The sequence below is a fragment of the Triticum dicoccoides genome, chromosome 6A, assembly GCF_002162155.2.
Source record: "Triticum dicoccoides isolate Atlit2015 ecotype Zavitan chromosome 6A, WEW_v2.0, whole genome shotgun sequence".
NCBI lineage: Eukaryota > Viridiplantae > Streptophyta > Magnoliopsida > Poales > Poaceae > Triticum > Triticum dicoccoides.
Window position 1 is genome coordinate 30,464,245 of NC_041390.1, and position 21,217 is coordinate 30,485,461.

The window sequence follows — 21,217 nt, forward strand, 5'->3', positions numbered from 1 at the left end:
GATGCTTTAAGTTTTATGCGGGCCGAGTATCTGATGCAGGCCGGTCAACTAAACAGGCTATTTTCCTCCCGGTCTGGTTGGGGTTGATGCGGATTACCAAACACATCCTATATTCTAGCACTTTTTTGTCCTAGCACTACATGAACCGGCAAAGATGCCTAGTTCGGAGAGTTTGCCAAGTGCTTTCTATTGGCAGCTCGGCAATGCTACTGTTTGCCAGAGGCAAATTTTAACATGCTCCCTCGTATCTTTTCTTTTAACATAAGAGGTAAGAGTAGATAATAGATCTGAGCCATTGATTTAATAAGTAGTGGATCCTAGTAACTCTTACCTTTTTACCTCCCATGTGGAAAGTGGAGGTAAGAGGTGACACGTTAAAATTGCTCTTATTGAGAACGGATATAAACGAACTCATAAATCACATGAAACTCTGCAAAATAGAGAAGTCTGCCCAATAGAGGAAAAGCAACTCGGCAATCAAACGAAACTCGACCCCATTTCCCGTGTTTCCTTCCACACGAAGTTAGCAAAGACATGAGCAATGGGCCCGACACAACCCTGCTGACGGCAACATGCAATCGTTGCGACTTCTCTCGAGTTTCCACTAATGGGAACTCAGTAAACATTTATATTTTTCTTTTTTCCAAATAAGGAAGGCCAGGAGTCACCCCTTTGCCGAGTACACGCAATACAAAGATGCCACCAAAGCCATATCCCTTTATTTTCCTTAAGTAACCGACGCACGGATGACTCAGCTAAAAAAACCTCAGCCTTGCTAACGGAAAATAGCCTGGCTGGACTCCCTAGCATAGGTGTTTGCAGTACACAACAAGTTTTCCCTCAGTGAGAAACCGATGTATCAATCCATGGAGGTACCGGTATTCTGCGATAGTTTAATATTCTACAACACAAATAAAATACACTTGTGTCCCTAACTGTGCTAGCAAGGGTGCTAATCTTGCTAGTTGCACAAGACGATTAAAGGATAAAGTAGTAAATACTAATTTTGTATTTTTGAATAAATCAAAACTGAAAATAAAAGAGTTTATAGAAGTGTGGTAAGTAGACCATGGTTCATAGGTTCACCAAGTACATCTATCCAATACATAAAAGTGCGGTAACTAACATAATCAGGTGAAAAAATGTATTTCATGTTCATGTCAAACATATAAGTGTTGATCTTACATAGACAATACGTCCAAAATACTATTAAACCCAGATACCCTCTGCATCTTGTAGCTAAATAGCCAGTGCATAGATCGAGATCCCTCTGCACCGTTTGGACTTTAAGGCCTCTTTTGGTTCATAGGATAGGATTATCATAGGAATAGGAATCTTGTAGGAAATGAGATGACATGTATCTCAAATCCTATGAGTAGGAATAGGAAACAAGATGTCATTTGGTTGACACCAAAGGAATTTTTCCATTGAGTCTAGACTCTTTTTTATTTTCCTATGAAATGTGGAGGATAGGAACCAATCCTATGTAGGAATAGGAATTCATTCCTATGAATCAAAGGGCTCTAAAGGAAAAAATCCTATAAAAATCCTATCCTCTAGAATTCCTATGAAATTCCTGTAAACCAAAGGAGGCCTAAGTGTGAACACATGCAATCATTTGAGCAAGATGACATATAGCTGTTTATGGGATTTTAAAGAATCCTTTAATAAAGCTTAACCCTTATAGTAGCAACAATTATATAAAGTAATTTTCAATTTTTGTCATTGTGGTAGATTATTTACAAGATTGAACCCAACTATTGCACACCTCTCTCACTACTGATTACCGATCTAAACTGTCCGATTAAACAAGTGGACATTCATAAATCTGAACATAAAGAAAGAATTCATCACATGATTAACATCACCACTACAAATACATCAGATAACCATAATCATGTAGGGCACCTCCTCTAGCTATTGTATTGAACATCTAAACACATCAAGAGGATGGGAGTGCATGTGCGGGGATGGTGTTATGTGGCCATGATGCATGGCTCCATCATTTTCTCTACGTGCAGGTCCCCATGGTCATGCTTGGACGTCTTGGATGTGGAGCTTGTAGGGTGCATGGAGGGTTTGGCTCTCGCACCATTGGACATAACTACCAATCATCTTGGAGTGTGATAGTTTGCAAGTTGTCCAAGTGACCAATGCTAAGGGACATGATCGGTCCCAATATGCCATGGTTCTTTCGGAGGTGAAGATTGGCTTATGGGCGAGCAGGAGTCTAGAATTGCTCATATTTTTAGAGAGAGTAGAAGAATGTTAGTCATGTTTTCGCAAACTTTGAGAGGACGTAGGACTGTACTGTGGTTTGGATCCATTTTGGTCCTGTTAACATTCCTAGTTTGTGTAGAGATGAACTTCGCTGCTCTTGAGAAATACACTCCTTTTACCGTCGCAAAAAAAAATCTGGTAGTCCGTGCTCGGTAATATGGGAAAATGAAAGTGAAAAAGTTACACACTGCGTAGTAATCGATAGATAGGTTTATATCCGGACGAGAATTCTCCGAGCCTTCGAATGCTTTTAGTTAGGGCTAGGCTCAAAGTAAAAGAGATGACTTTGAAATATCATTATTCTTCTACTAGTATAGTATTATGTGTTTAACAAAATATCCAGCCCCTGTAAGTGGGCGTTGATTTATTTTATGAGTATATACTAGCATGAGATATTTTTACCCAACGATCGACACACATCACTGGTGGTTTCTTGTTACGCGCACGAGAGAGCGCGTTTATTGGGAAAACTTTACATGCGCATCAGCGTATGAACTCGCCAAAAATGGCCGGGCGGTAGCGCGGCGGGTTGTCCTTGCTAACAAACTCCTCAGCGGGGCCGATGAGGCTGTCCGCGGCCGGCATGATGAACGCCGCCACCGACGTCCGCGCCAGCGCTGAGTTGGCCACCGCCCGGTGCTCGATGCTCTTCAACATGCCGTTGGTGATGATCTGCGTCCAAACAATTAAAACATCAATGAACCCGTTGATTACAACCAGCCGGCCCGAACTTAGGGAGCAGTAATTAAGCCGATAACTGATTATCAATTTTAGGGCTCGCTAGCTACCTCCAGTTGGCGGCCGAAGTTGACAATGAAGGAGTTGGGTACGGGGTCTACGTTGATCCATTCGCCCTTGTAGACCACCTGTAGGCCGTTGACTGTGCCCGGTAGCAGGAGGGTGATGAGGTTCCGATCGCAGTGCGGCGGCAGGCTGAGCGTCAGGCTCGGGTCCGGGCATGGCGGATAGTGGTTGACGTGGATGACCACATCGCCTCCGCTGAGGTCTCCTTCGAAGTAGTCAGGCCGGAGCCCCATGCCCTCGCTTAGCAGCCGCAGCAGCTCCATAGCGACGCCTCTCGTCGGCATGATGAACTTCTCGATAACCTCCCTGGAGTGCACGAGACGAAAGAGTCAAAGCCAAATTGATCGGATCGGAGAGGCACACTGCGATCTTTACCGGAGACTCTGGGGCTTGTCGGGCCAGTCGTTCTTTGTGTCGCCGACGGGAAAGGCACAGGCAAGGCGGAGGCAGTCCCGCCAGTAACGATCGCCGTAGATGGTACCGGAGAAGAGCCGGTTGCGCTTGAACCTGTCCTCGGAGTACAAGGCCGTTTTGTCCGCCGCCGGCAGCCGGAAGAACTCCTCGCACACTTCCTCCATCTCCCGCATCGTCTGCTCGGAGACGCCGTGGTTGATCACCTGCATTCATTTGAATTACCACGCATTATTGGTGCCTCCATTCTCGTGATGCAGGAGTGATGTGTCTGTCTACTATGACAATGTTGGTGTCTCCGTGTGTGGAGGGTCAAGTGGAATTAAACGAGGGGATTGATTGCTGCTTGGTTTGTTTCGACTTGCCTGGAAGAAGCCGAGCTCCCTGCCGGCGTCCAGGACAGCGCGGCGAACCTCGTCGCGGCCGCGGCTGAGGTCGATAACGGGCAGCGATACGGCAACGGATGATGCCGGTGGGCGCTGGTCAGGCAGCAAGATGAAGCGGTCCGGGAGGGACGATGGCAGCGGGGCTGAGGAGAGCATATTCTCCATTGGAAGGATCACTGGAAGCGAGAGCGCACGAGGCAAGAAAGGAGACTCGATCCCACTTATTGTACATTCTTGAGTGCAGGGAACCTGCTATTTATAGTATTATCTTACACATGATCCCATATTTCTCTCTCCTCCGCGCCGGACAATGCTACGTTAGGTCGTATGAAAGTCGTACTTGGGTGCAAATATTAGCTTATTCAGCAACCACAATATATCAAGGAAAATGATTGTAATTCAGCCGACCCAAGTTTCTCTCCCATCGTCCTTATCCTTTCCGAGTCTTCACGTGCCCATCATTACCATTTTCTTCGTCTCCATTGACATCGGTCTCTCTCAGATTGAGAAAAAACGGAGAATATATCACAACACTGCTCTAAGCCTTGGGTAGTGGCCCACACACATGTGCCGGAACCATCCTAATGTCCTAATACTATTTTATTTTCAAAATTCTTATAAGTCATATACCGAATATTGCCTTTGGAGGCCGAGCTCCATGGAGCTCGGTTTTGAAAAGTTCAAAATTCATCAAATTTCATATTTTCTATGTTTCAAAAAATTCAGAAAAATAAAGATATACATGGAGGCATAACACATATATGTGTAAATTTTCAGGGCAAAATACGTTGAAATGGGGCTGTGCAAAAAAGACAAATTTGGGACCTTTTAACACATGATACTATTAATTCATCCTCCCAAACCATGAATTTGTCTTTTTTGTATAGGCCGCACTTCAACGTATTCCATCCTAAAATGTTACACACATACACATAACACCCTTATTTACATGCACAATTTTTTTCAGATTTTTTAAAAACCAAAAAGTTTGAATTTTGAAATTTTCAAAAAAAAGGCCTCCATGAAGGCCAAGAGTCAAACGTCCGTTCTCTACATATACTACCTATGTTACACGAAGGTCCCAATTTTTTTATTAACCATTTCTCCTCCGTAAGAACTAAACCAAGCGTAAATAATATAATATTTAGAAATGTAACTTTCAGCATGTCGGGCTTAGATAAATAACTGTCAAATGGTAATAGAGTTTATATTAGCCATCTTTTATTGAGGTAATTTACGAATGTCGTTTACATTGGAAAGAATGGAGAGACCGATGGAGTCAACGCGTCCCCCACGCGACCATAGGTGTGCGGTGCATCTCGTCTCTCCGACCTCCACGTGCCGGCTTTGCTGGTCTACCGGCATGGTGAGTTGATCCGGCGAGCCAAATCCCGGCCCATCATTACCATTTTCTTCGTCTCCATTAACATCGGTCTCTCTCAGATTGAGAAAAACCGGGGAATATATTACACCACTGTAAGCCTTAGACATCGATCGATGGATGTAGGCCACAATGTTATTTAATTAAATAAACTAGCCAGATAGCCCGACAGCCCACTAGATTGGGTTAGGGTGGTGCAAACTTAGCAAATGCATTCGAAAGTAACTGATGTCCTAGTGGCTCACATACCGTGCACTAATTGATTTTAATCACATGAATGATGTGTTTCTCTTTTGTATTTTTTACTTTCTGAATGTGTACCCCTAAAAAAACTTTCTGAATGTGTAGCCATGTGTGGATTTTCCTTACATGGTCTTGAGGTCCTGGGGGAGGTCGTTGTCGAGTATATTAGCAATTCTCATGTTAATTTAATCCAGTAAGTAATCACGAGCATGACATTGATAGTACTGAACATATACTAATATTCGATCATATAAGCAAATACTACGCAAACAGTAGACACATCCGCAAATAACAATAGCAAGCAAAACACCTGAAGCGTCAGCGTATAGGTCCAAAAAATTCGGCGCAACCCTTTGCTCAAGGAAAACTTCAACTGATGTTTGCTCAAAATGATTAAAAAAGGCTTGCTCCTTGCTTTTAGCTTCAGGAAAAAACATTTTAATATGAAAATGTTTGAAGATTTTTAATGATTTATCTCACAAGCATGAAAAAATGTTCTCTGATTTTATAGTTCAATTTTCTAAAAGTATTCATGAATTTTAAAAAATATTCATCATTTGAAATGGAAAAGGTCAAATAAAGAAAAAGCAAAAAAGAACAGGGAAATTCAAAAATATTGTTACCACAAAAAATAAAAGGAAAAAAGCAAATACTCCACGAATAAAACGGTGCAGTCGCTCCACGAAACCGTCAGCTGATGACATTCAAAATGGTTAAAACAATGGTAGCTCCTCGCTTGGTCTAAACTCTATTTTTTGATAGATTTAAGAAAACTTTTTTAAAATAAAAATCCACAAATTTCCAAAACTGTTTCATATTTTTTAAAATGTTCACCAATATGAAAAAATATTTAATAATGTTTAGACATTTCTTACAAATTTTGAAAATATCCATGAATTTGAGAAAAAATGTTTTCAAAAAATATGAAAAAAATCACGAAGTTAAAAAATGCTTGTGAATTTGATTGTATTTTTTCACAAACATGGAAAAATGTTCTTGACTTTTAAAATTTCATGACTTTACAGTTTTGTTCCACAATTAAAATGGGGAAAGTAAAAAAGTAAAAAGAAAAAGAGAAGAAAAACAAAAAACTAAAACAACTGGTAAAGAAAAAAACAAAATAGAAGGAAGTCGTTAAAACCAACAAAGAAAACACAGCAAAAAGGATATAAGAAATATCGGGCAGCATGGGTATCGTGTGCATAGTTTCTGCCTGCTATACTTGAAAAAATTATATAGCTGTCAATTTTGTCAACCAGGGATAATAGCAAGATCTCCTTGAGAACACGAATTCACCACTAGTGAGAGGGTAATAATGTGCTGGCACTGTCCTTTCAACACAACCGGTTTCTTTCTCCAGTAAGCATATTTATTTTGCATTTGGCATATGAACATTTGTATCAGAATTCCGACAAAACAAAATTCAGAACGCTGGTAAGAAGTAAATCAGATGTAGACGGTTAAAACGTGCAACCGAGAAGACAGCCACTACATCAGCCTGTTACTACGCGCCTTGTGCCGGTGTCATTCATCTGTATGTGGCACCTCTTACCAAAAGTCTCCAACTCAGTCTAGATTTCCTCCTAGATTTTGATTTCTCAAGTCAAAGCATGCAAACCAACAAGCCAGCCAAAGAAGAATCAAAGATAAGCATGGGGTTGCTCTGCGTTCATGCAGCATTTAAAAGCACTAACCAGCAGGATCGATCTCAGCTGCCATTTCACCTGATCAAACCAAATTTTTAATCATTGTTCGCACACGAACACGTCACCGTGTATCCTCGACGCCGGGGGTGATGCATCGCAGCTCACGTCGAAGGAGACCCGCCGGAAGCGCGGTACGCAAGACAATCCGGCGGGCGCTTTTGAGGACCCGAAACCCCACACGCCCGGGAGGGACCCCGTCAGGGCGCGCGCGGGCTATGGGCTGCCCTAGGTCGACCTGATCGCCCCTAGGGCCTCGAGGTTCGTCGCCCTGCAATGAAGAAGAACGAACGAGGAAGAAAAAGAACAAGGGAGAAGGAAAAGTAAAGGTAAAAAGTAGTATATGTTTTGATCGATTGTGTGTTGTTCAATCGGCCGTCACCTCTTGTCTATATAAGGGGCGGATGGACTTACCGTACAAAAAAAGGACTTGCCTTACCATCCAAATCATCAAAATCTAACCAAATTCGTACTTCTCACGACCTCCAGCCCGGATGTCCGGCTCTAGGCCCGGATGATCCGGCCAAGCCCAGATTTCTGACAGCAGTCCACTAATCAGGCTGTAACTTTTCATACGAACTCGGATTAAGATTATTTTTATATCAAAATCAACCGTCCCGACGAGACGCACAACTTTCGTGTTGAATACTTTTTTATATGAGGCCATCTTGAGGGTGCTTCGGCCTATTTTCTAAAGTTTGCAGCAGAAAAACTTGTCCGGACAATTTCCTGGATTGTCCGGCCTTTACCCAGATCATTCGGAACTTGACCCAGATCATCCGGCTTCAACTTTTAGATTCTGTTGTTTGGTTCAATTTTTCGGCCGGATGATCTGGACCCCGGTCCGGATCATCCGGCCATGCAGTGCTGTAGCGCATAATTTTGGCTGTAACTTTGGCATACGACCTCGGATCAAGACGAGTTTTATATCAAAATCGTCCGTTTCGACGAGACGAAGAACTTTGCTGTTGAAGACTTTTTCGTCCGAGGCCATCTTAATTAAGATTCATGCTATTTTATAATCTGATGTCAACACGAGTATCTCCGAAATTGTCATATCTTTTGCACTTGAGCTCCGTTTTGGTCCATCTTCATATTTATTTCGATCATCTTGAAGAGGGCCATCAAATGATGACATGAACTCATAATTTTAACCTCATCCCATTATAGACGCAAGTCACTCTTTGCGATCATGCCATTTTTGAGCGTCAACACATGCCCCCCTGGTTTTTGGCAACGGTAGCTTGCCGAAAAATAACTTGTACCGTGTTGGTTCTAAGGACGACGTCAACACTCCATCGGCCACTTTGCATGTGCTTAGGGTGATAAATATATATCAGCCATTATTTGTTTGAATCCTTGATGCAAATTTGGGTGAAACATTTTCAACTTCATTAACAATTCGATGATAAAGTTTCATAGATATGTATCTCAAGGTCATCCTCCGAACCATATTGTTCACCCTTTTGTTAGGACTTTGCAGATAATCAACAATAAACTTTCTTCAATCCTCACTTTTACCTGCATAAAAAATATATTAGTGGCCGAAGCGGTGGACTTCGGTTCGGCCTTACCTCTGGTGACGAGACTATGCATCGGCTATTGATAGAAATGCAATACACCATGATTAACATAGTAGCCAGATGCTTGATGTGCCAACTCTCTTGAATTGTCATGTCTAGAAATATGAACAATTTTAAAGCAAGCCAAGGTAAATTTTGCATCTAGACATACCTCAAGATAAACTATAAGTGATTTGTCAAAACATTGATAACTCTTGGATATTTATTGTACTACTCATAACGAATCACCCAAAGTCTCAATATGTATTGCACCTATGGCGACCAAAAGCTCCAAACCGAATAAAATTTTATATTCGGCTTTGATTATTGTGAAAAAATATTTTAAGCGGCATGAGGCTTGTTTTGGTCTTCATTTGAACTAAGGACGATGTTAGGATAGTACACCGGCCATACTTTGACATATTCTTAGGGCAATAGATAAATATCAACCATTAACATGAGGTCCATGTATAATTCACCCACCAAAATATGTATAGCCAAAATAAACAAATAAAATAGGAATAAAATATTTAGGCCCCTTTGTATTAGCAACAATTTAACAAACCAAATGTACAGTACTTTGGTAATACACTCTCATGATATAGAAAATTATGTTGCATCCATGGATCAAAATAAATCCATGAAGGGTAATTGATCATACCTAGGGATGAATTCCATGGCAAAGGCATCAATGGCATGGTTGAAGAAAATGGACGATGTGCTAACCGAAGATTCTGATGTTGTGATGCACGCCTTCGGCTTAATTGTTTGTTGCTTCCATCCTTCTCTTTCTTCACTTTTATTGTACTTGTTGCAATAGAAGCACGCAAATCAATTTTATTATGATTGGTCTTCTTGGGAACCCATGCCATGTTCTTCTGTCTCAGCTCTTGTGCGCTAAGATTTTGTAATTTCTTCTTTTGCCAATACGATAAGCCGAGTGGGCATCTCGGCTGTGGTTCTGCCTTGACCAATGGCAATTCCTTTTTGGCCTTGTGCACTCTCAACTTCTTTTCTTCAGATTTGACATTTTGACTCTCAACAATTGATTGCTTCATCTCATTGCCTTTAGTAGCCAATGTCAACACTTTAATTGGCTCTTTTTCATTTGAGATCAAATCTGAAGTAGCACTCTTACGGCCATCTCTTTTAACACGGTAAACTTGTTTGACCACCTCTTTCTTTTTCCTTGAGCTCCGGACCGGTTCCTTATGATTGAAACAATCTTTAACATATGATTTTTCAAATGTTGATGTTCTTGGAGGTGCATAATATTGGTGAGATGGTCTAAAATAAGATGAAGAATGTGCCCTTGTATCATACATGTCCCATGATGGATATGGATTTACATGAGCATAGTGATGCATCCACGACATTGGCATTGGCGGCCCAAAATAATAAGGATATGAATATGTTGCATTAAAATTCTCACTTTGCCAATACCGGTCCTCATATTTGCGCCCAGGAGGTGATCTTGATGTGTTTGCACTACTTGGCCGATAAGCACTTTTTTCTTCACTTGCTTTTTGATATTTAGCTAGTAACTCTGTGAAAGTGATTTTTAATCTCTTACCCTTGTGCTTATTTCGGCCTTTGTTTCCTTTGGTTGTGCTTGCACTGAGCTCTGAATTTGCTTGCTGCCCCCCAGTCCTTGGTGTCTTCATTGTAGCTTCGACATAATTCTCGCCCTCAAGATTATGTTCATTATGCTCTTGAACAACTTCTTTTCTTGAAAGCTTGATCCCATCACCTGTAGTTTTTATCTTCTCTTTAAATGGATCAGCTTGAAGCAGCCGATGCATAAACCTTTTGCCATCAGGACCAATTGGAATAGACTGGTCATCTCTTGGTGTTTCAACAAATTTCAATCGTCCTTTTTCAATGGCCGATTTAACTATTTGACGAAACATGTTGGAATCCTGAAAATTATGCTTGAACGAATCATGCATCTTACAATACATTTGTCCTTGGATAGATGACTTGACATGGTGATCAAGAACTCGAATGTAATTATTTTTCAACAACAAATAAAAGATTTGATCACACATGTTTGAATCGAAAGTATATTGTTTTCTAGCCAATCTTGTTGTGAGAACGGCTTTAGAGTTAAGCAAACGAATGGTTCCGATTTTAACCTTGGCTTTAAATTTCTGAAATCAAAGTAGTTAGAACATAGATGTCTCAATTGAGACCATGCATAAGCCAAATATGATGCAAGCAAAGCTACCCAATTAGATATGAACTTTAAATAAAGCAATGGGGAACGCTTTGGCTGCAGTAATAAGTCACTATCGGTCTCTTTGAATGGTACAATATATTGACCGATATGCTTAGTAACAATTTTATTGCTAACAAGTAAATTACCCTTCTTCATTGGTCTTTGAAAATTACTAATAAGAATTTTTCTAATAGATGCATCAACAATAAAGTTACGACCAAATATGAAAATAGGTAAATTACTGGCTAGACATACCTCTTCAAATATGTTGGGAGAGCATGATGGTTGCATGGCATGAATAATATCGTGCTTTGATTTTGGATGGCTTCCCAACACCGCGTCACAATTTTCTTCTTGATTATGTGCATCATAAATTTGAAGATCTTTTTCAACTGAACTTTGTTCAGCTACTTGTTCTTGTCCTTGAAGCTCGTCAATTTCTATGGCACGAAACTCATAGGGCAGGAAGTAGGTTCCATTAACTTCAGAAAATCAAGTATGGTTGTCTTGCTATACTTTCCATGCCCTTTCTCAACAATGTTTGCCTCTTTGGATTTGATGGATTCAGAATATATACTACTTGATTCGGCTTTTCCAACCGAAGCATTTTTATTTTCCGAATCATCATTCTTTTCACCGGTTATATTAATTGGCAAGGCTTCTTTTCTTTGAGCTAATTCCCTATCAATTCTCTCTTGGCGAAGTACTTGCACCCTATCGCGCAAAGCTTTAACTCCCCTCTCAATTTCAGCCCGCTCTAGATTAGTTTGCCCCCCAATGCTTATAGGATCTTTCGGCAATGAAGTGTTAGTGTTGTCAAAATTTTGCAATTATGTAGGGGGTGTATAATATGCTGCGGTACTAGGTGGAGGTGTATGCGCTGCTGTACAACCATATGCTCTCTCACCAATACTACCAATTGATGAAGTTTCATCTTCCTGCAAAACTCTAGCCTTTATTGCAGCATAATCAGGAAACAACCCCTTTTCATATTGTTCAAGGCAAAGAGCACTAATTCTCTTGTTTTGTGCCAAGCTCTTTTTTAATGCAACCACAACCTCTTTTGGAAGGGATTGCTCCGCAATACTTTCAGATTCTTTCGGCAATGATTCGTGAGTGTTCCCGAAATTCTTGAATTGCGTAGAGTATGCATTATATGCTACAGTATTTGATGATGGCACATGTGTTCCTGTAAAATTTTCACTTATTCGGCTATGACCATGAAGATGCGGGGCCGAATTATGAACATCTACAGTTGCATAAGGTGCTGAAAAATTACTAACATGAGGTGGAGCATATGATGGTTGAGAGTAACTGGCCGAATAGCTAGTAGTAGCATGGCCAATTCTCCTATTCATCGGCAAGGTTGGATTCACATATTGCAAATTAGTTGCCGATGAATAAAAAGATAAAACACTTTCTTGTATGCTATTGGAAATTTTAACATGAGGTGTTTCCATTTGATTAACCAAACTCATCATGTTGTTCATCGGCATATGGATTTGTGGGGCCGATGCATGAGAGTTTGGATACATATGTTGTACATTACTAAAATCACAAGAATTTGATGCATGAAGATTATTTTGCATCGGCCCTTGCGCATAATTAGATGCATGATTGATAAAACTAGGGCTAACCGATACATTAAGCTCATTAGGTGATCCAACAACAACATATGGATTATTTGCATCTACAAAGGGGAATTGGGTATTTATATTACCTTTGTAGATTGCAGCAACTTGATAATGATCTCTTCGTAGCAAGAACGGGTTGAAGACCGTTCAAAGCTTCGTCCCCAGCGGAGTCGCCAAAAAGTGTGTTCACACACGAACACGTCACGTGTACCCTCGACGCCAGGGGTGGTGCACCGCAGCTCACGTCGAAGGAGTCTCACCGGAAGCGCGATTCGCAAGTCGACCGGCGAGAGCTTTTGAGGACCCGAAACCCCACACGCCCGAGAGGGACCCCGTCAGGGCGCGCGGCGGCTATGGGCTGCCCTAGGTCGACCTGATCACCCCTAGGGCCTCGAGGTTCGTCGCCCTGCAATGAAAAAGAACGAACGAGGAAGAAGAAGAACAAGGGAGAAGGAAAAGTAAAGGTAAAAAGTAGTATATGTTTTGATCGATTGTGTGTTGTTCAATCGGCCGTCACCTCTTGTCTATATAAGAGGCGGATGGACTTCCCGTACAAGAAAAGGACTTGTCTTGCCGTCCAAATCATCAAAATCTAACCAAATTCGGACTTCTCACGACCTCCGGCCCGGATGTCCGGCTCTAGGCCCGGATGATCCGGCCAAGCCCAGATTTCTGACAGCAGTCCACTAATCGGGCTGTAACTTTTTCATACGAACTCGGATTAAGATGATTTTTATATCAAAATCAACCGCCTCGACGAGATGCACAACTTTCGTGTTTAATACTTTTTGATATGAGGCCATCTTCAGGGTGTTTCGGGCTGTTTGCTAAAGTCTGCAGCAGAAAAACTTGTCCGGACGTCTGGACGATTTCCCGGATTGTCCGGCCTTTACCCAGATCATCCGGGACTTGACCCAGATCATCCGACTTCAACTTTTAGCTTCTGTTGTTTGGTTCAATTTTTCGGCCCCCGGCCGGATGATCTGGACCCCGGCCGGATGATCCGGCCATGCAGTGCTGCAGCGTACAGTTTTGGCAGTAACTTTTGCATATGACCTCGGATTAAGACGAGTTTTATATCAAAATCGTCCGTTTCGACGAGACGAAGAACTTTTCTCTTGAAGAGTTTTTCATCCGAGGTCATCTTAATTAATATTCATGCTATTTTCTAATCTGATGTCAACACGAGTATCTCCGAAATTGTCATATCTTTTGCACTTGAGCTCCGTTTTGATCCATCTTCATATTTATTTCGATCATCTTGAAGAGGGCCATCAGATGGTGACATGAACTCATAATTTTAACCTCATCCCATTATAGATTCAAGTCACTCTTTGCGGTCATGCCATTTTTGAGCGTCAACAATCATATCAAGAATTCTCCATTTCCATGCACAGGATAGCTGCTAACTTTTTATTCTTCTGAACAACCGATGCTATTAACTGAACCATAAATTAAAGCAACTGCCAGTACAGAGAGAAATACTGCTCCCTCCGATCCCAAGTTGTACTAGAACTGCGTCATTTAATTTGGATCGGAGGAAGTAATAGATACTAGTGTTTTGCTTAGCACACTGCGAGCAGTTGTATCAGTATCTGCCTTTGGGAGTTAAATCGATCAGTTAAAGGTTGCTTGATACATTGAGCTGAGAAGAAGCGAATGGTTTCAGTTTGCTGAAATGAAGGGAATAGCAAGACTTGCCATACTTCGTCTGTTCCAGAATTGAAGGGATTGAGCATGAACATAAATAACCTTTGCTATATTTTACACAGGGTGGATAACGGAATGCTGCGCGTTCCAGAGTTCTTGTTGCTTGTCAGTTGAGGAAGAGTGAAACAGGGACACTCTTTCTGTTCTGCACATCACATTGTTCTGATGTGGTGTGTCAAGAGGATACTATATTCATACATTGGAAATAAAAAGAAGCAGTCTTAACACATAAAAGCAGCTAGACTAGATCGTCGCTTTCCCAACACATAAAAGCTTACTGCCCATCCAAAAAAGTACGGATATATAGCAACACTTGTCTTTGCCAAATAAAATAGATAGATGACCAAAATCTTAAAAATAATGTTCAACTACAGTTCAAGCTGCAGCATCAAAGTAGGCTTGCCTTTCACCACGTCTGCTCTGCGTTCACGCATTCAAAAGCTCCAATCACATCCAGCAGGGATGTAGCTCCACTTTCACCTGATCAAACCAAGGTTTTGATTATATCAGATACATATACGACCACACACCAGGGTTTAACATATCAAACAAATTCATTTCCATGCATAGCAGGAAGATCACACATGCTATGAAATGAACCATTAATTAAAGAAATTGCCAATACAGAGAATCAGCTAACACGTTGCTAATAGTTGCATCAATTACCATTCTTTCTGAGTTATGTAATTACTATATAGCAACCAAGGGAGTTAATCAGTTAAAGATTCTCACTAGCATTAGTGCCACATCAAGAGAACAAACCAAGAAGAGAACTCTGGTATTTCCGGATGGCCGGGTAGTAGGACTTTAACTTGTGGGAACAAGACTACGATTCTCACTAGCAGTTTCAATAACAGGATCAGGACTTGAAGCACAGTGGGGTAGCAGTAGTACCTAGTTAATGATCTCTTCATCTTCTATCCTTGTATGTGCTTCTTGTCTCTTGATTTCACCCCCTGAGCCTGATGAAGCTGCTTCATCATCCTGCTCTGCATCCAGCAGGAGGAAATAAATATGAAAAATTAGTGAACAGAGCAACCAAACGATCAAATTAAGATGTAGAAGTTATGGTAATTCGCCTCCAGATTCAGATGACCTGCTAGCCAAGAAGTACTGCGATAGCATATCCCTCGCCCCGACAGAGTCCTCCTTTGCTATCTGGCGCACTTCCTTGGAGTAATTCCTCCGCTTGGTGCTCAGCATGGCTGCATCATCCTCCATTTCTATGACTATGTTATGCAACCTGCAGCAGGCATATATCATATCTAGTACGTCCAGATTGGCTGGCGACCACGTCTCTCCCTGAAGGCACTTCCATGTGTCTTTGAGCCTTGTCAGCGCCTTCAGAGCACAGGTTGTGGCTGCGGAGTGTCTCCTATTGAACTCTGCCTTGGAATCTGAGAGGTCTTCTTCCTCATACAGTGTGAGTAGCCAGGGGAGAAGAGGATATCTTGCATCACCAATTATGTATTCCCCGACTTCTGATCCATCTACTGCTACCTTTAGCTTGCTGCCATTCAGCCAACCTCCCTTCTCGCACTCCTTGAAGATTTGAGAGTCCTGCAAAACGCTCGACTGGTTCATACCTGATCTGACCCAAATGTTTCTGAACCTCATCTCTGGATCAATGACGACTTGCATTAGAATACCGACATTCTTCTCATGGTCCCAGTTTGGTCCAAATGGGATGTGAGTTGTACATATAACACCGCAACAGTTATGCATATTGTGGATCTTGTCAAACTTGGATTTGATTTCATCCTTTTCACTGGAGTCTGGCCAGTTCGAGTGGTGCCGCGCCCGCTCCCACATAGCGTCAGTGAAATCTCTTAGTTACCAACAAGATTGTTGACTCTTTAACACCAACAGAGGATCCTATGGTCTCTGTTGGCTCATTAGAGTGCAACCTTCTCAGAGCAACGGCTACACAATCTTCTAAAGACAGTACCCTTCCGTCCACAAAGGTGTAGCTGTTCCATTGACGGCTCCATCACCAAGCTGCAGATGTAGCAAAAGGTTTTTCTTGTCATTTTGAAGACAGACTCAAATCTTTGTGCGTCCTCAAAATAAGACAAGGTTCCTGCATGAGAAGAAAGAATAAAAGTGGTTACACAATCCATGACTTACCAGGCAAGAGCCCAAATGTGACCGTGTTAAAATAGTGAGATCCAGAAATCATACATGAGCTTTAATAATTTTTAAAGATACTACTCTTCATTTAAAATTTGGACGTAACCTAGGAGAAAAACTGAGTATAGAAGATATTTAGGTCATGAGGGATTTAGGGCATGAAGGAGTGTATTCAAATCAGAAAGTAGCATTGGTAAACATATAGCCATCACAAAGCAATAAAAAGCCATTATTTTCTTTAGAGAAGAAGGTAGTCATGTCAATGTTGTCATTTCTACCATGTATTTGATGTCCTAGTGTACTACTTTGGAAGGGCGTATTCAAAGGGAATGAGAATGTAGCAAATATATACTAACTCTAGCTTATGGATCAAAGGAAGAAACAACCATAAGAGAACAAACCAAACAAACAGATCAAACAAGACAAATTAAGATGAATGAGCAACGCTAAATTACCTCTGGACATGAAAGAGTGGCTGACATTTGTCTCCAAGTTGTAGGGGTTAGCTGTGTATAACATGAACCATTTCCTTCCATTATCTCCTTCACGTGCATAAGCCTTGACATGCTCAACATGGCTGAACTTGTCCCACTCGGAGCTTGATTGACCTGCTGCTATGGAAGCGAGCAGCGCTAGGCTGCAGTAAAGCTCCAGATGCCTTAGGTATAAACCTCCCATGTATTCTGGTAGTTTCTCCATGTCTTTATCCGAGAGATTGAGCCTCTGGAGTGCAGGAACACCCTCCAACACCTTCAGCTTTGGGCAGTCTTCCATGGCAAGCTTTTGCAGTCTGGGAAGATTAGTGATCCTCTCAAGGTCAAGGTTTTCATGCAGATACAGCTCAACCAAAGACGGAAAGTTCTCTAGGGAGATGAGACTGTGGACATAGTATATGGTTAACTTATTCAAAGCCCTTGCCTGGGAGGCAAGGCCAGGAGGAAGACACTTCAATTTGCAGCGCTTTAGCATAAGTTCCTGCAAGACAGGAAAGGCTTGTACTTGCTCCTCCCACTCCCACTTCTCCCATTCCAGCATTCCTATTAAATTCATCTCATGCAATCTTGGAAATGCAGCCACCATCTGGGAAGGACGAGGACTGTGGTGATGGTACGACTGCATGAATTCAGGTCCAACACGCTTGATGGCTGGAGCACGGTTGATCTGAATGTACTCCAAATAAGGGAGCTGACACAAGCCATCAGGAAGTTGTATGCAACAAGCCAGGTCATAAAGGAACAGAATTCTCAATCTCTGGAGTGGCACAACTGATGGTGACATCATCCACCTTGGAAGCCATCGACCAAAATATCCCGTGATATCAAGATATTCTAACCTGGGCGGAGGATAGAGCTCATCAAACACCTTCTCGATCTGTTGTCGCTCTTCCTCTGAGACACCATCTTCCTCTTTAATCAGCCCATCATCTCCCAGTATACTAACACATTTTAAGAATAGCTCAGTAAGATGCACCTTGTCGCCAAGCTTTGCCTTTGATGCAGATGAGGAAGCAGTTATATTCTCCAATCCTTCCAATTGAAGTTTCTTGAGCCGAGAAAGAGGATCCAACTCTTCCAAACTACACCAATCACCATCCACTTGGGCTGGAAACCCAAGGATTATCCTCAAGTTTGTTAGAGCACAAAACCCCCTGGGTATGGCTTTTATACTTGTTCCAGTGAAGCTAAGGTACCTTAGCTGCCCTAACTTTACAATGCTAGGTGGAAGTTTCACAATTTTTTGGCATCCACTAAGGCTTATGTACTGTAATAGTTTCATCTTTCCAATGCTATCTGGCAAACTAGATATATTAGTATTTTCCAAGGACAAGTACCTCAGGTGCTTGAGTTCATGCATAGATTCAAGCAAAGCTACAACATGTGTAGAAAATATATATAAAGTTCGTAGACATGGAAAATGAACCAAGGAATCACCAGGCTTGATATTTATAAAGCCAACTGATATTAGCACCCTTAGTGTCTTTTGTGCTTGCAAAGAACTCCAGTCTAAACCATCTGATTCTGATCCTTTGCTTTCTAGAGATATATGAAGAAACTCATGTGCACTAAGTTTACTAACAATATTAGTTTCTCCACTGTGAGCTGCTAGTGCCTCATTTCTAGCTACAAACTGAGCAAATGAGCGTACAACATCATGCATGTTGCAGACACATTGATCAACATACTGTGCATTTGGCTCCATAAGATTCCTCAGTATCAGCTCCTTATAGTACTTGCTTCCTAGTTCTTCTAAGTCATCCGAGTTCCCGTGAACAAATCCTTCACTAACCCACATGCCAATGATTTCATCTCTATAAAATACTGCAGTTTTAGGTAGAAGGGAGTAATGCAGAAAGCATTGTTTGGCACAAGAAGATAAATCTTCATAGCTTAAATATACTGCATGGTTTAGCTCTTCAGGCAGTCCAGATATTGACCATATAGAGTCATCCAGAACCATCTCCCACTCACGGTGTTTTTTGTCCTTCTGGCATAAGAGCCCTCCCATTACTTTGACAGCAAGAGGTAGACCATCACATTTTGCTATAATCCGCACTCCAATATCCTTAAGCATATTAATTTCATGTTCATCTGTCTCACTTAAGATTATCTGCAAGCAGTTGAACTGATAGTCAATAACAAGGGTTTTCATTGAGAGAGAAAAATCGTAATGTTTTAACTGCTACTAGTGTCAACTCAATATTAGTCAATAGTAAGCTAGTGGAGAAAAGAGACTCATGAAAGATCAGTTATGTACTGCCTAAATTGAACTATCAAGTGAATGAGCTGATACATGGTACAGCTCATGAAAGATCAAGTGAATGCTTAATTATGTGGATAGATAATACATACATATACTCATCCTCAAGAAAACAAAGTCATATTTTGTGCGGGAAAAACCCGAGTCATATTTTATCTACAACTACAGAAGGGGATAGGATTCTTACATGTTTAAATTATCTATAATTCTACATAAGAAATTTTATAACATGGACATCCAAATAAGCACAAGATTTTGAAGTACCAGCTTTTATTTTTATCCATGTTGGCAGATCATAGGATGGGTTGGCTATACCTATTGGTGGGCCTGGGCACACGTTAGTATCATTCTGCCGATTACAACGTTTTCATACTGTGGTATACTACTGGACCACTTAATGTGGATTTATAGATACCTCCAGCCAAACAGACTGAATTTTAGGCCAAGGATTGACGACAGTATTTGTGAAAAAGATGGAAATGAAACAACAATACCACTGTTTCTCACCTTCTATAAATTGAAGAACATTTATATGATCCTAACTATCAATTTTGTTTGGACTTGCATTTTAGGTGACGACTATGTATATTTCAAAATTTTAGCTTGCTAAAATAAAAAACAGTGCCAGAGAAAGGATTTTTTTATATAGAGACGCCATTAATTAATTACTCCTAGGTATAACTATACCGAAAAAGGCTTTCGCCCCACATTATATATAAAGCAACGATCAACCACAACCCGGTACAAACGCATTGCCACCAGAACACATGCACACACCCAAGGCAACATACGTAGGTGCTGACCGCAGCAAAGTCACCCCTAGCACTACATGAGCAATCGGGGTCCTCATGCGTGAGCACGCCACCGCGAGGAGATGAAGCCACATACGACGAACTGTGGGCTCCAAGGCGGTGGCTTCAGGAAGGCTACGACACCGAAGCGCCGCCACCGCCTGACCCAACGACTAAAGTTTCCCCTGGAGCAACACGACGTGCAATGTGAGCTGCGACGACGCCTTCAAAAGGGAACGAGTTTCGCCGCCGTCGGTTTGTCCGAAAATAGAACAGGTTTTCACCTCGGCCAATATTCACAGCCACCAAATGCCATACCCCGGCTACCACGCCGCCCACACGGCCATGGCCACCGGGCAGCACCAAGCCACGGGCTCTGCCCAAGAGCACTGTGCTACCACCACCAGGGTCGCCGCCCCAGCATCCAAGACCTTGACACCACCTCACCCGAGGCCCACTGCTACCCTAGCCAAAGAGATAAGCGAAAAGGTCCCGCTTTTGCATCCCTGGGCGGCCCCCAGCGCCAAGACCCACCAGGCCGGCCAAAACTGGCCTCCATCGAACCATCATGCGACATCGGGCACGAGCTGAGCTCGGTCTTGCTGTCGGGCGCGAGCCGGGCTCGGTCCTGCAGCACCGGGCGCAAAATGAGCGATTGACCGCAACTGGGAGAGGTCCAACCCTTCAACAAAAGTAGCGCCGAATAACAAGGAGAGTTATCGTAGGCCCCCATAGGCCGCCTATAGGCGAGCTGACGCCAAAAGAAGCCACTCGCCGCCGCAGTGACCTGCCACCGCACGAGCCGCTCACCGACGGTCGACGGCGGAGAAGTCCAGCCACCGCCGTAGAATGACCCAGCCCACCGGCATGGGCTGCCACCACGCCGTTGTAGCCCACATCCGAGCCTTGACCAGGAGTCCGCGACCACCAACCCGAGCCGCATGCCGACGCCCAGGGGCCAGATCCAGGTGGGTCTGATCGGCAGCCACGGCCAGAGAAGACCCTGCTAGTCGCTGCCCACCCATGCGTTGCCCGTCGCCAGGAACCCGCCAGATCGGATCTGACCTGGGTCACCTATGCCAAGCACACCGGCCACCGCCGCCAGGCGCTCGCCGCCACCACCACCACGGGCATTAGCCACCACTGATGCCAAGCAGCCCTCCGCGCCGAGGCACAGCCGCCTGCGCCGCCACGCCCTGCGAAGAAC

General features: G+C 42.6%; 1 protein-coding gene and 1 pseudogene across 1 annotated transcript; both read right to left on the bottom strand.

The window, feature by feature from the left end:
* Positions 1–2,606: 2,606 nt before the first annotated feature.
* Positions 2,607–4,092, bottom strand: LOC119314274 (2'-deoxymugineic-acid 2'-dioxygenase-like). The gene is made up of 4 exons (XM_037589014.1): positions 3,861–4,092; positions 3,460–3,701; positions 3,069–3,390; positions 2,607–2,952 (listed from the first exon to the last, which is right to left on the bottom strand). The coding sequence occupies exons 1-4, from the start codon at positions 4,044–4,046 to the stop codon at positions 2,764–2,766; spliced, it is 939 nt and encodes a 312-aa protein (XP_037444911.1). The 5' UTR covers positions 4,047–4,092; the 3' UTR covers positions 2,607–2,763.
* A 10,526-nt stretch (positions 4,093–14,618) lies between these two features.
* LOC119314273 overlaps positions 14,619–21,217 on the bottom strand; it is an 8,545-nt pseudogene continuing 1,946 nt past the window's right edge.